At 32.0% G+C, this 16,656-nt stretch overlaps 1 protein-coding gene across 1 annotated transcript; it reads right to left on the reverse strand.

Annotated features, from left to right (window-relative positions):
• Positions 1 to 3,017: 3,017 nt before the first annotated feature.
• LOC141666135 (small RNA degrading nuclease 5-like) lies at positions 3,018 to 6,299 on the reverse strand. Its single transcript, XM_074472130.1, has 7 exons — positions 6,160 to 6,299; positions 5,953 to 6,068; positions 5,746 to 5,871; positions 5,568 to 5,638; positions 4,521 to 4,586; positions 3,175 to 3,237; positions 3,018 to 3,068 (listed from the first exon to the last, which is right to left on the reverse strand). The coding sequence occupies exons 1-7, from the start codon at positions 6,297 to 6,299 to the stop codon at positions 3,018 to 3,020; spliced, it is 633 nt and encodes a 210-aa protein (XP_074328231.1).
• Between the last annotated feature and the right edge of the window lie 10,357 nt (positions 6,300 to 16,656).

Here is a 16,656-nt window from a genome sequence, read left to right on the forward strand (position 1 = left end):
CTTTAGGCTTGGTGACATCTACTATCTTAGCAGCCGCTGCATAAAGGATTAAACAAGAGTTAAAACTGGAAAAATAGTCTAAAAAAGTATGAAAAAGAATAATGACTAATGTTAAAACTTACTTTTCATTGAGACATGAGAGAGCCCACGCTTGAAGAGAACTGTCTCCATAATAAGGTCCCATGAATGGGATATGCCATTATCCTTAGTGAGGATATTGAAGGCCTTTGCCTCTTCCTCGGACAATATTATATCGTTGGGGCTGTCGTCGACTACCTGTATAAAAGATGAATCAAAGAGGGTTCCCTAATGGGGTAGACTTTCCATTAACAATATAAGGGTCCATTAACAATATAGGGGATTGTAGGGCGTTGGTTCAAAAAAACACAACCCGGATTCTTGTTAGGGCTTTTTTTAAACTGAATTTTTTTCCTGAAATTAGCTACTATGGGAGACAAATTGTGCTTAGCATATTCTGATAAAAAAGAAATAATTAACCTCGAAGTATTTAGAGGAAGTTTGCAGGGATTAATCCCAACATCAGCAAGAAGAATGGGAATAAAGAGGTGAAAGGGAAACCTGGCACCTGCCCTGATTGTATCCCTGAAGATTCACATCCTTCTTTCGATGGAAAGCCTTGTCTACATCACTAGCAAAAATCAGCTTGTAGGACTTCTCGACCTTGTACATGAGGTTTATTTTTTCCAGCTCCTTCACGTCGTAGAAGTCGTTGACGTGATCAAACACATCAAAGTAAGCGTCGTACGGATACTCATCCCCCCTAGTATTGGTCATATCAATCAAAGAAGAAAACCTTGATCGATTGAGGAAATCACTTGAATTTTTAACCACGTTCATTTTGGCTATCGGAGAAATACATGAAAAATAAAGAACATAGTGAATTGATGCTTGAAAAATACAGAAAAAACCCAGAAGAGATGAAGATATTCATCTGAAAAACAATGTATCTATTAAGATATTCATCGAAAAAACCCAGAAAATGGACCAAAACTTCGAGTAGAGGCCCCAAATGGACCATGTATTCAACCAGGATTGAGGTCGTGTTTTAGATCGTGGATTCCAGTAAAAAAAATTTGACTAGAGGCCCCAAAATGGACCATGTATTTGACCATGATTGAGGTCGTGTTCTAGGTCGTGGATCCTAAAACTTTAACTAGAGGGCCTAAAACAAACCATTAATATGACCAAGATTGAGGTCCAAATCCATGTCAAGTTACGACTGGAACTTTGACCCGGATCCTAGTCGAATTGCAGGTCGTGGATCCTAGTCAATAGACTTCGACCAAACTACAGGAATTTAACCATAAGCTCTACCAGGATTGAGGTCAAAATCCAAGTCGACGTTCCTGGATGAAATATTTTGACTAGGATATAACAGCTGACTCGAATTTCGACCAGGATCCTTGTCGAATTCCAGGTCATGGATCCTGGTCAAAAATTTCTGACTAGGCTACACGAGTTGGCTGAATTTTCGACCAGGATCCTGGTCGAAAATAGCAGAAATTTGAAAAACAAATTCCCAAAAATTTGGTAATTAAAAGAGTAGCTTTTAATTATGCTCGATTTGTTCCAAAGACAAAACCTAGTTATTAAGGCCCAATAATTAGTATGTCATTGATTGGACACAAAGGGCCTGCAAACCAAGAATTTATTATTAAAATTCGTAGGCCTAGTATTAGCCCAAGTAGTGATTGAGAAAACAAATTAAAATCAGAATCAAACTTTCAAAAGAATAGTCCTCAAGCCACACGGTCCTATAAGGAAGCAAATCCCTACATTCTAGGACTCATGTGTCTATTCTAAATCTGAGACTTGCCCAACAAGTCACCTAACCCTAATCTAATCCAAGGCATCATATGCCTATATAAGGCCCCCACAAATTCAGAATTACATTTTTTGACTTGATCCTTGGTATAGGGCAAGGTACGTAGGCATCTTGTGAAGACATATTGAGTCACGAATCACAAGAGCATTCAAATAGAGTCTTGAAGCTCGTGAACCCTAAAATTAACTATAGTATTAAATACAACCTACCTTTTTACCCATAACAACGGGATAAATATGTAATTTGAAGGTTTTTATATGAATGATAAATCTGGTGATAGTATATATCAATATTAATTTGTCAATAAATTAAAAAACACGAAAAAAATTAGTCAGATAAATTTATCAGAAAAAAGATATTAAATTTTAATAAATTAACTTTATATCCATCCTAAAGGAAGAAAATTAGCATTATAGAATTAACGAAACAAATATCATTGTATAAGACATAAAATAATAACCAAAAACTTGTGTTATAGATTAAACTACAACAAATCTGGCCATTTACGACGGTTTTTTTTGAACTGAAATCGTCGTAACTGAGCTATTTATGACAGAAAAAAATCATCGTTTTTGGTCGAGTAGTAAGTTCATTTTTTCGTCACAAGATAAAATTATGTCGCAAGTTAGGAAGAAGTGGCCCACATACTCAAAAAAATAATAAATCTACTTACGATGAAAGATATCATCGTATGTTAGTTACTTACGATGGAAAAATCGTCGGATATTTTCTTGTGGGTCCCACCTTGATAAAATATAACATAAATATACGACGCAAATTTACGTCGTAAATTAGAAACTTCCGACAGAAAAAACTGTCGTATGTTAGGAACTGGGGCCAACTTATGACTGAATATGTGATGAACGACCGTCGTAAGTTTGTATTTCCAGAATAGCCAAATTCTGATTTTTCAGTTTCCAGCCATTTTCAGCTTCCAATTTAAATTCTAAACCTTTCAAAGTCTAATGCAATCACAAACTCTAAACCAAAGACATTTGACCTAAGCATAATTCCAACAACATATACATTTATGGTTTTATTACATCAAACCCAATAGCAAATACAAGTTCAAAGTGGTAAGTGAAACACTCGTGAATGATAAAACAAGGATCTTTAGTGATCCATGTTACATGATACCCAAGTATCTAAAGTTACATAATTATTTCAATCTTCAAAATCCAAATGTAGGAGCACCCCTATACTCTTGTCCTCCTAACTCTTGCTGCATATTTTTCAAAACAATCAAAAAGTTACTTCTTGTCGCTAAAAATAGCAAATAGACTACCACAGGTCTATACATATGTTAAATTCATAGGGATAATGAGTACCAAAGATAATTTAAAAGAAACCTTGATTTTTAGCTGTTTGTTGACATCTCCATGATGACGTTCCTGCCAATACAAAATAGTAAAACAGAATTTGGCTCTTTATTTATTACAATATGTGAATGATTGAAATGATAGAAGATTAGAACTGATCATACAATTTATAATTCATATAGCTCCCAGTACTTTCACACTTAATAAAATCCCTGCAAGCTAAGCCTAACTAATCAAACCAGCACTTGAAGGGTCTTTGAATACATTTAATGTTTGGTCAACTTTTCACATTTTGTATACATCTATAAAAACTAATCTCAATAGTGTTATTCTTTTAGTACAAGATTTAAAGAGTTGTAAGATGGAGTACATATTGGATGTTTGGTCAGGTTTTTGTTTACATTCATTAATTCTTAATAGGACTTTTTATACTACATACTCTATAGGTACTTATACTTCATAGAAAGCAGAAATATATAGGGAGGTTCATGTTAATATCTAACAGTTAGTTCAGATACCTTGCTGTCGAGCTCCTCCATTTGTTCAGCCATAGCATGTGACACAGTGACAACATACATATAATATAAGTGTATAATCATTTATAACTTATTAGATGGGAGAAAAATAGAAAAGAAAGATTTCTAAATAAACTAAATTATTGTTAAATTTTATAGGTGAGGTTAAAAAAATTAAAGTAATCAGTTTAGAAAATTGATAATTTTACTACACACTCGGATGATTTTTGTAAAGCTAGCCATGGTTTTCTAATTAACTTCTTTGACATTGTTACCTTTCTAAATATAGAACAGTGTATTTTTGTGATTGTGCATAGTATATATGCAGAGGTTATCAGTCACATACACATACAATATGTTACCAGTTTGAAGCAGTAAAATACTATGTAATCTTGTAGGTAATATTAATCTTGTAGGTAATATTCATGAAGAATTAATAATGGTGCTGCAAACAATTTCCACAACATGAAAGATTATACATATACGAGCAGAATGTTAAAGTACATTACAAATTAAACATAAAATATTTATACTTAGTCCATATTGATGAGCATTTACCAACACTAAATTTAGTCTTTTTCCAACTATTATCTTTCTCATCACATTCAACATTGCCAAGGAGAATCATTTGAAGGATAATATTGGGGTGGGGTACCACAGAGAGGATATTTATATTACAAACCCAGGATGATAATTGGCACAGAGAGAATGGGGAATATAAGTTTTTGTAGTAAAAATATTCTCATCTAATTATACATTTTTCGAGTACCAAAAAAATTAACAATTAACAATTAATTTTCTTAGTGAGTATGAGAACCTTGATTTTTTATATAAGTATACCTTTAGGGCAACTGATGTATCCTTCTCCTTTGACTCTTTCCCAGTCTCTGGTTCACAAGACTTCCCCTACCATTCTTAAATATAATAGTTAAGCTTTAGAACTCTGAATAAACTGAAATTAATTAATTAATTAATTAAAATGGGGAGAATAACCAAAAAGCAACTCCCACCTATAAATACCATATCAGAATAGTCGTGAATATATCACTCCTGTGAGCAGCCCTAAACAAGTATCCTTCAACTAATTTGTGCAAGTGAGGAAAACTCTCATTTACGCAGAACCTATTAAACCCTATTCAGACAGTTTTATACACTGCTTAGACACAGCCCTCTTACAACAACATACCAAATGTATTTATTGAACACAACACATGGGGCAATATTATATACTTATATTAACTAAAGATACTATAACTAGAATAGATAATACAAGTTAATGATCACAATCAATTTTAAAATAATAAGTTTCTATAACAAAAATAAAACTATCAACTTAGTAAAAAAGAAAAAAAAACATCTTACAGGAAACTAAACATTCCAGAGATATTGAGATTAAATTTACCATTTCTGGTTATCAAGAACTGTTTATCAACCGGCAATTATGGCTTCCTCTTGCTTGGTTCATCAGATTTCCTGCCAATCAATAAAACAAGTTTTTTTAAGAACTTTCCACCTAAACCAAGCAAAACGAACACATAAAAAGCAATATATTCTTACCATATCCTTCACTACAACCCTATTAATCAATATATGTACCGAATATACAGTCACATATACTGCTGTACCGAATATACAGTCACATATACTGCTGTAGCATATGGAATAGGGACACTGTCATTATCCCATCAAAATTCAATCCGCAACATCAATAACTAACAAGTCTGACTAAGAAAATCCGATCTGGAACTATACAGTAAATTAATTAGAAGAACGAATATAGTACATAACTTCAATATTTGAAAAGAAATATAATATACATATAATAATGATATAGTACTTCCAGGCCTGAAACATCGAACAACACTGAACATCTGAACCCTGCCTTACCATATCACAATCAAGCGCCAATATTTCGTGGGTGGGAGCTCCTGAAGGACACGGAAGTGTTGAAACAAAATCTGCACAAAAGATGGATCTCATCAGCTTTATCAACACAACCAAACAACTTAAACCTGAAGGGAATAAAGGATAAAAAGGAAATGGTATACTGTATATATATTGTCACCTGGTTGAATACAGAAGTAACCATTTTGTTCTAGTTCGGTCTCTGTGAGTGTGTAATATGACAGGGGAAATGGTAAATCTTTCGAGAGATCACCAAAGGATAGATCAAAAACAGAATCACAGGTTCCTGCATCGAAGATAGTTTACTATTTTACTTATTTTAACCCAGAAAGCACTACAAGTCTACAACTTTATAGCTGATATATACCTTGATTGGAACTCTGATTCTGAACAGGTTTTCTTATAGGCTGAGCAATATCCGTTTTTCTTTTCACCTTGTATGTAAGATGAGCATCTATAGTCTGTATTACATCTGCTACACAACTATCAACAAACAAAAAACCAAAAGCATAAACTTTCAAGAAATGCAATGCATAAATCCAATATTCTGCTAGAAAAGATAAATGTCACCAACTTTAGAGCTGACACTGCTCTTGGAACGCCACAGTACTCTTTGAAATTGTGAAGTACCTTTGACTGTAACAAGTAAAGACCTGCGTCAAGGCCAGGTACATAAAGCATAATAACTTTGGGAATGAGGGGTTTGTTCTGCATCTCGGAAGAAAACTAAGCATTACACACACCAAAAATATTGTATATGATATGCAAGTGCCAATCTGGAAAAACAAAATCCTTCTTAAATAAAGAAATGGTTATATTGAACTATATTAGCTGATTTGTTGTTTATTGATATTTTCCCACAAGGCTGTTCATCACAATTCAAATTATTTTGTATTCTCTCCGCAACACAAAAAAAAGAAAAATACAAATCTACCAGATAAAGCACTACAAGAAAATCAGTAGCTAATTACAGTACAATTTACAAAATCCACGCAAATATATATACATAGAGGGGGAAAGAGAGGGGGGAAGGAGAGAGGGAGAGAGATATGAGCATAGAGAGAGAGGGGAGAGATGTGCATACTAGGAAGAGAGAGACAGGGACGCCTTCCCTTGAATCCAAAAATAAGCCCTAAAGCCCTAGTTTTGAACACCGACTAAAACACCAAATTGAAGTTAAATTGAAACCCTAAACGAAACCATAACTAAAGCCCCCATAAAAGAAACATACAAATCAATCAAAGGAGGCTAGAATTAAAGTAAACATTTATGTATATATAGATTTTGCATAACCAGGAGAGGTGAGGGGGAGAAAGAGAGGGGAAGAGTGAAGGGGAGAGAGAACCAAGAAAGACGGACTGAAAATATATTGAGATGTGAAGCAATTAGATTATTAGACTGTTCTATTTCTCAATAACGGGGTGTTTTTTTGGAAAAAATCGGAAACTTTTCAAATGCACTTATCATTTCAACCATAAGTGATTTTCAAAAAAAAAAGTTTATACATTACAATATGCAAATCATTACAAATATAGAGAGGTTTATGAGAAAAAACCAAATTTATAGATAAGTATCAAAATGAAAAAGGTACAATTTACCATGTGCATATGAGTCATCAACTTAAAAATATATCAAAACTATATATTAGTCTGCTATTGACAATAAAACGGCACTCCCTTAATAATATTAAGGATTTGATTCAAGTTCTCATCACCAGCTTGAAAACTTAAGTCGCATATGCAAACACAAAATTACAACATCATTCAATGTAATTTAAAGCATAACCACATGTAACACGTTCAAATTGATACAAAGATTATTCCAACAACATCAGAATATGAAAACTCAGTCTCCAAACTACCTTGATATTGTAAAGTAGCAGAACATATCCTATGAAATATATGGAGGATAATTACTAGTTGGGAGGATTGATTTCAATGTTAAAAGTTGGAACAACACCGTCTTGCTATAATATGAAGCGCGGATTATCATCTTCCTTTAAGTCAAGATCTTTGAATTTGCTCCATCCACGTGAAAATCTGGCAGCTGTACCGTTCAGAACTATTTTTGTATCCCAAACTCCTTGGCCCGTTCTGAACTTCACCATGTCTCCACTTTTTCATATTTGATCTCGAAATCTTATAGTTCTAAGAATGTGCTACACAACAGTTGAATATGTTAGCATAATTTGATCAGTCTGTTCCTGAACATAATACAACAAGGTATTCGAAATAGTTATATTATAGTCTTATATGTTATTATTTACCGCTCCATGACATTTAGAGTTCAAGAGACTTCCATCCAATAATTTAGAAAACTAGAGATTCATTGCAACTTGCGCATCATGTGGATTATTATTTTCCATCAACTCCATATTCTGCAGGGTTATCATATCCTTCCACCTCCATTTTAGTTGACACATCCACAATTTCAACATTTTGTTCTAAGTACAGATATAAGACAATATTAAAATCACGACCAGTGCCTATGTAAAAGGAGCCTGCAAAGTAAATAAGGAAAGAAAACATATGGCATACCAATCTCAACAGGTGAATCTGTAGCATTATGTTCAAAGAGAAAAAATTTGCCACTAGGCCTTCTCCTCCCCTTACTTTACGCTGTGGATCGTGTAATTTTCTTTCCTTCACACATAAAAATCCTTCCACAAAACTCACCATTCACATCAAAACTAAATAATATCATATCATTCTCCACAAGACCAAAATACTTAATCAGTTGTTTTTGCCCATAAATTATTCTTAATTTAGCATCGTATCTCACATCTCACAGAATCCCATTGATTACAATATGTTCAACACCAAGGAGCTGCTTTTCAGTCTCCTGGCCTAAAAGTCTCGGGATTGTCTGTTACAATGTTAAAACATAAAAGAATTATTGATCATTTACTAAAAAGATACAAGAATATTTTAAAAAACAATAGGTTACTCATAAGATATCCAAGCTTCAAAGGGCCCTAAAAAAATCTTATAAAATGATCTTCTTCCATTCCTATCCCCTGTTTGTTAATTATCCGATTTAAATTTATTAGTAAATATATTTGTATCTTCTAGGTATTAAAAAAATGATGTTTCAAATAAAGTGTTGCACCCTCATAGCAATATCAAAAGAATGTGAGATACCTTCTGTTTTCTCTGCTTCTACTTCTTTCTTTTTAAAAATATAAAGTAGAACAATCTCTGGTAGCTTTTGAGCCATATTTATAGCTACAACATCACCTGCACATATATTCAACTCCTTCAGAACTCCAGACCATCCTTTTCCACACCAACACTTTTCTTCAACCCAATGCATGAGTACATCCCATTTTCTGCAGCCATGTTTCAAACAGATCCTGGACAATCCATTCCATCGCTTATACAAATTTTCCAAATGAGTAGGCAGTTTCTGTTAAATTGAGCACATTGAGTATTAGATTTAAGATAAGTAAACACAATGTTTATAAATATGAGGAAAATAATAAATGTATAGATAGAGAGAGTGGTTTCCATATTATCCAAGTCCTCCATACTTGAGTATTGTCTAATCAACATCAAGGATTGTTCAGAATCAAGGATTGAAACACTGGACAGAAAAGTTGCCATACCCATAATATTCAAAAACAACAACAGAATACATCTTTAAATCATAATATCTCATAAATTCTTGAAGGCCGCATATTTTCTTTCGATACTTATCATTATTCGCATTCCAAACAATTGTCTTGCACTTTATGTGCAATTGGGAATGAAGTTTACTCTGGAATTTATCAATAAAACTTGACGGAACCCTCTGCAATTTTGGATAAATGATGCAGTCAGGTACAATATAAATTCAACTTCTGAATAACGTTCAAGTACAATCAGTCAAACACTTATAAATGCTCCATCCTCATCTCTCTCCACATTTGCAGAAACAAAACTGCCTAACGGTTTTCGTCCTTTACCTATATTTAACATTGATTAATTATGTATACCTAAATTTTTAATTCAGCTTCCAACAAGCATTGAAAAACATTTTGTAACATATTTACCCATATCCCCATCAACATTCCATGAGTCGTGCTTTCTCTTATGTTCCTGAACATTCAAATTTAAAACTCAATACAAAACAGTTCATGCAGAAATCTTAGTAAAATCATGAATAATCTACTATTGGAAATCTTAACAATTGGCTCTAGAGAAGTACATGCATCCATCGGTGAAGTAATTACATCAATTTGAAATCAAATCATTGTCTATATGACTCCGAACTAAAACATGCAATCAACATCAATACATGGAATACTCTTATACATACAAATGAAGCATTATATATACTGAAAATTTATATTTGAATGAAAATTAAAGTCTTAATCAATCTACTCACCTTGAACTTTACAACCAATTGACAACAACTAAAACATGGATGGATGGGGTTACTAACCTCCAAAAAAAATTCATAATCTTCTGATTTAGAGAGTTGGTTTGCGTGATTTGAAGTAGTAGCCATTGATCCTCCCTCTGCGGAGCTCTGTTATATGTTTTGTTAGCGGGTATTGTTGAATAGGCCTAAACCCAATACTTTGTTAAAGATATGTTGGGTATGAATTACCAAATCTTAAAATATAAATTTAAATTCTTTTAAATTAAATATTACAATATACATAATTTTGAAATTTTGTAAAGTTTATTAAATTAAATTTTACAATTTTCATAATGTTGAAATTATTTTAATTTTTTAGTAATTAATTAAATTATTTTTAGATCATTTCCTTCATAAAATTGTAATATACCTTAAAATTAATCTATGTCATATGAAAAAAGTGAAACATGCGCTGATTTTATTACACCCAAAATTTAAAATTAGTTAATTATGTTTTAAAAAAAATTATGACAACACAACATATATCTTTCTAACATATGTGAAAAAATATATTCGCGTAATTTTTTTTCGTAAAAGAGTGATGTTGTGTTAGTGTTCAACTGAAAAGTTACGTAAACATTTCTCTTTATATTATTTAATATTTTTTTAAAAATTAATTATATTTAGAAAGCGTAGCGCGGGCAAAAATCTCTAGTTTCTCAAAGGCGGGGTGTTTTTTTTGGAAAAATCGGAAACTCAATAAAATTTTATTAAAACTTAAATAGATTAAAAATTTATAATTATTTTAAATATATATAATCGTATATTTATATTTGATAATTTGTGTATATGACTAAAATAAATATATCTTAACATTTACATGGATGGATCATTAAAAAGATTATTTAAAAAAAATATTAGAAAAATTAGATGTCAATTTTTTAATACATAAATATTTTACAAATTATTAGGAAATATATTATTTCTATAAAAATATAAAATTGACTTTAGAAGTATACTATTAACTTTGCGAAATAATAATAATAACATATATATATATATATATATCAATATTAGTTTATTTTTATATAAATAGCTTTTTATTAAAATAAAAAATTCCTTATATATATTTCGCAATGCCTTTCGATAATCTATCGTGAAATGAAAGAGTATTGAGCACCAATATGACCAATAGATGATTAAGACATATTATAATTTATATTATAGGAGTCAATAGATATATATATTAGTGATATAACCAAAATTTTATATCAAAATAATTTTATTTGGTCTACCATTTTAAGAGTCAAACATTAGTTTAACTAGTACAGCTAACTAGTGTTTAATCCTCAATTGTTGTTTCGATTATTTTAAAAATACTTTTCATCGATCCAACCGTATGCATGTCAATATGTATATATATATATATATATCAAAATAATATTATTTGCTTTGTGATTTTAACAGTCAAGCATGAGTTTGACTTGTACAACTAACCAGTGTTTAGTTCTTAATTTTTGTTTCAATTATTATAAAAATACATTTCATCGATCCAACCATATGTATGTCAATAGATATATATATTAGTGATAAAATCAAAGTTACATATAAAAATAATTTTATTTGGTTTCATGAGTTTGACTTGTACAACTAACTATGTTTAATCCTGAATTTGTATTTCGATTATTTTAAAATAATTTTCATCGATCCAACCATTTGGATGTCAACAGATATATATTAGTGATATAACCAAAGTTACATATCAAAATAATTTTATTTCGTTTGACAATTTAACAGTCAAGCATCAGTTTGACTATTACAACACTAACTAGTGTTGAATCTTGAATTAATGTTTTGATTATTTTAAAAATATTTTTCACCGATCCAACCATATGGATGTTAATAGATATATAACCAAAATTTCATATCAAAATAATTTTATTTGGTTTGACAATTTAACGGTCAAGCATCAATTTGACTAGTATAGCTAACTAGTCACTACAAGGAAAACAAGCTTCAACAACGGTTTATGTCCGTTGTCTGATACCCTATTTTTCCGTTGACTATTGAGCCGCCGTCTGTTAGTTGGATCAGACAACGGCTAAAAAACATTGTCTGAGATTATACAGACAATGATTATGGATTAAGCCCGTTGTATTACATCTAGAAAAGACAACGTTTTTTGCTTGTTTTCGTCGTAACAAGCGACATTACTCAAGGGTTCTCACAAACTCAGAAAACCGTTGTGTAAGGTATAACATTAAAACCAATCCTACAACACTTATTGTTGTATAAACGTTGTTGTGTATTCAGATAGACAACAAAAATGAAATTGAGCTCGTAGAACTCTTGTAATAAATTTCTACACACAACAGTTTTGAATTTTAATGTATGGCATGATCAGATACATACAACTGTTTATTTGTCCAAATGTATTGCATGAATACCTTTGATACAATATCTTAATATTATATAGACAATGGTTTACTAGTGTTGTGAGAGTTAATTTTGCACCGAAGTTTTGTGTTCGAAAGCATTGTTTTAGTATTAAAGACATGATATTTTAATGAAGCTTGGTTCTTAAAAGCGTTGTCTTACACAAAATATAACAAGTAATCAAATGAAATTAACTTTGCAAATCTAAAAAAAAGTTTTAAAGTTAATCCGTGATCGGAAATCACAACAACATAGTTATACAAAAGCTAAAAGCATATTGATATCACTGCTTTCATGAGTGTAAGATTTCTACTACAAATTAAAGAAAATATAGAGTCTACAAGGATTTGATGTTGGCTACTCAGAGCTCACTTGGCCTTTTCAGCTTCTCTTCACGTCTTCCGCAAGAGCTATGTTGTCCTTGCAATATCATCACAGCATGTGATAGGCAATTTCCCAATCTGGAGAAAACAAACAATCTTCAAAATAAATCGACAACCACTCTTAAGTTAATATTCTTTTCCTTCCTACATTATAAGAAAAACAAAGAACAGGATCTCTTAATATAAAGTGAAATCAAACCAAGACATAATAGAAAATAAACAAATGCCCATAGTGTCACCTGGCTCACTTCCATGAAGAGACTGTCAATGTCCTGCTTTCTAGAGATACCACCTTTCCTCGCAGTTGATCTTGGTGAAGATTGGGAGGTCCTGCTTGTAACATCTTCATCTTTTCCTCTTTTGTCAACCTCCTTTTTCAAATCATCTATCCCGACAATCTGTAGAGAAAGTCGAAGTACACATAAAATTCACTTAAAATAAGATTGACAAACTACATGCTAGATTCTCAAAATTTCCAAATAAAAGGAGGCCAGAAACATATACAAAAGGCAATTTGTAAACCAGGGCACATAGATTTGTAAAGTAATCCATAATTATGCTTCTTTTTTCGTAAATAGTTCAGCTGCTTTGTAGCTAGCTGATTACCTAAAAATAGTTTCAAAAACCCTTAAACACGGCTCTACAAACTGTTTTCTGGAAACTAGCAATGGTTGCTATAATTTCTCGTAACTGTTAGCATAGAAGTCATTAGTTCAGTCACTAACCAAACAGCAGTCTAGTCAGTGATTGAATGCAGTTTGAGTCCAATGTCTAGTTCTTGATATCTTGGTTAATCTATGCATGTATATAAAACAAAATGATTCACGCTTACTTACCTTCATAATGTAATCCACAACTAGACCTGTTCTCTGGTCTCCCAATGCAATTGACTAGAAGAAATAATACAGTGGTGTCACCGTGTCAGAGAAACCGTATATACTTAAACAAGAAACTACAGAAATAATACAGTGGTGTCACCATTCACTGGTTCTCCATTTCATAACCGCCTGAAAATTTAACCAAAAATCAAAGGGTGATCACAAATATTTTGGTAATGTGGAAATTTAATTAAAAGGTAAATGAATAACTTACAATCTCTTCAACAATCTCTTTAACTTTAGGATCCTTATAGTTTCCATCTTTATCCTGTCATGCACGAACCCAGGTAGCTGACCGATCTATCTCCATTTGAGGATTGCTTTGCGACTCCATGAATAACCATGTTCGAGATATCAAAATTAAGAAACATCAACCCGTTTGAATATGACTCTTGTAAAAAATCAAAGAGTGTATATTACTAACCATTTCTTGTTCAAGGTTAGCATAACCCTTGCAAGAGATGCAGTGAGGGTATTCATTCAGCTCCCTTCTTTTTTCTGCGTAGTGTGGATCTTTTTTTTCACATAACAGATAGTTAAAAAATTAGCAACAAAGCCTAATGTAACTTGTAAGAACTTTAAAAACAAATAATGTCAAAAACTCACAATAAACTCAATAGAGAGATGATCAGAAATAAACATATCCCAATGTGCTTTCTCTATATATGAGTAGTCAGCTGGAGGAGACTCCAACAACTCAAGTTGATCCCGGTAAGGAAGGATGTATTCGGTTGTTAATCGACTTTTAAACTCCCTCCACTTCTGGCACACCGACTTCAACACCATCTTCCTTGCTGTTAGCGGCACATCAAATGCCATCTACATTCTTAAGAATTGTTACTTAAGTGCAAGTTAGGTGGTAGGCAACAATGTGTACTTAAGTACTAGTAAGGGCAATTAATGTTACCTGCACACAATCCTATATTTTATTCTTTCTTTCTTTTGAAATACGTATCCATGAATCATACCATACTGCGACTTTAGTTCTTGCAAGAACTCCGATGTAAGACTGCATTTCAGTTCCCGCATCACCGTAGGGCTCACCCTTTGCATTGAAAGGCACCGGGAGCTTGATGCCCAGGATCTTACGTCGTACAATCCTATGCATTGTCACAGCTCCGTGTTTCAAGAGTTTAAGTCCCTCTTTTTTCTCAGCCACTGCTTGACTCCCATGTTTCCTTTTCTTGGATATTTGATTTTGTAAATTGCTGGAAATGGCCTTCCCTTTAACAGACACAAGGGATGAATTACTTTGAGAGGGCTGCACTGGTGTTTCGGTCAGTGAGGCTGACTTGTTCTTCTTTAATGCCTTTAAAAGGGCAGAGTCAGTACGAGCAGAGGCATATTTTGTTTTCCTTGAATCTATGATAAATCTACACACAAACAGAGAAAGAAACATAAATCTCAACCAAAGTCACATAAATCATAGTCACAAACAAAGAAACACAGTCACAAACAAATAAACATAGTCACAAACTCAATCAAAAATCACATAAATCTCACACAAACAAAGTCAAAAACTCACTCAAATATGACATAAATCTCAGACAAAGTCCAAAACTCACACAAATATCACATAAATCATACACAAAGTCCAAAATCTCACACAAAGTCCAAAACTCAAAAAAATCACAGTGACATACTATCAAACCCTTGGTATGCATAAATCACTATACATATATATCTTACACAACAATGGCATAAACTAAAATACAAAGTCCAAAACTCACACAAAAATCACAATCACATATTATCAAACACTTGGTAGGCATAAATCACTTTGCATATATATCTTACCCAATAATTACATAAACTAAAACACAGGGAAAAACAATAATAAACACACTAATAAACACACTAATGCATGTATAACATAAAAAGATAAATCAAGCAAGAGACGAGGAGGGAGGGAGAGAGAAGGGGTGAGAGAGACAGAGAGGGAGGAAGAGGAGAGATCGAGAGAGAGAAAGAGAAAGAGGGGGAGTGTGTGAGAGAAAGAGGAGGGAGAGAGACTGTGTGTGTGCGAGAGAGAGAGAGAGAGAGAAAGACTGTGTGTGCGAGAGAGAGACTGTGTGTGCGAGAGAGAGAGAGACCTGTCTCCGCCCGAAGATGAGAGCTCCGATTGAAAAGAGAGGGAAATGAAAATTGTGATTGAGAAATGAAAGAGGGAAAGTAAACCTAAGCAAACTTAACCAGTACTAAATTAATATTCTATTATAATATTTTTAATAATCTATTATAATATTTAAATAAAACATATATTTAGTAATTTATATATTCGAGTATAATAATTTGAATTATACATATATGTATATTTTTCATAATGATAAAAAAATGTAAAAAATTGTTATACTAACTTTTATATTGAACCAAAATGTATTAATAAAAATAATTAATTTGTTCAATTTAATTTAATAATATTTATTATTAAAAATTAAATTTCGTTCATATCGTTGTTATCGACTAAATTAAATTAAATTAAATTCAAATTGATTTAATTAAACCTTCTATGTGTAAAGAAATATTGTTCTTATCAATTAAATTAAATTTGTTATTATTATAAATAAAATATCACCGAGTACAAATCTTAAATCCTAAACCCTAACACGTGATACGAATTTTACATTACCAATGTATTATTCTAATCCTGACATGCAAAATGAATTTCAAATTTTTTAATAATTTTTTCTTATGACTAAAATCGATATATCTTAACATCCGTATGGTTGGATCGTTGAAAAATTATTTTAAAAAATTAATCCTGTAAATTGGGAACGAGTCTCGTTGTCGGGAGGGGTACTTTTACTAGATTTTTCTAATCATGACATGCAAAATGAATTTCAAATTTTTTAATAATTTTTTCTTATGACTAAAATCGATATATCTTAACATCCGTACGGTTGGATCGTCGAAAAATCATTTTAAAAAATTAATCCTGTAAATCGGGAATGAGTCTCGTTGTCGGGAGGGGTACTTTTACCAGATTTTTCTAATCCTGACATGCAAAATGAATTTCAAATTTTTTAATAATTT

The sequence above is a fragment of the Apium graveolens genome, chromosome 6, assembly GCF_009905375.1.
Source record: "Apium graveolens cultivar Ventura chromosome 6, ASM990537v1, whole genome shotgun sequence".
NCBI lineage: Eukaryota > Viridiplantae > Streptophyta > Magnoliopsida > Apiales > Apiaceae > Apium > Apium graveolens.

Bases quoted from the DNA above. Each gene is read 5' to 3' on its own strand.
- LOC141666135 (XM_074472130.1), bottom strand. From the start codon at position 6,299: ATGCAGAACAAACCCCTCATTCCCAAAGTTATTATGCTTTATGTACCT. The intron at 6,069-6,159 runs GTTGGTGACATT...GTTTGTTGATAG, and splicing joins AGAGCAGTGTCAGCTCTAAA to TTGTGTAGCAGATGTAATAC. The intron at 5,639-5,745 runs GTGACAATATAT...TCTTTTGTGCAG, and splicing joins TTACTTCTGTATTCAACCAG to ATTTTGTTTCAACACTTCCG.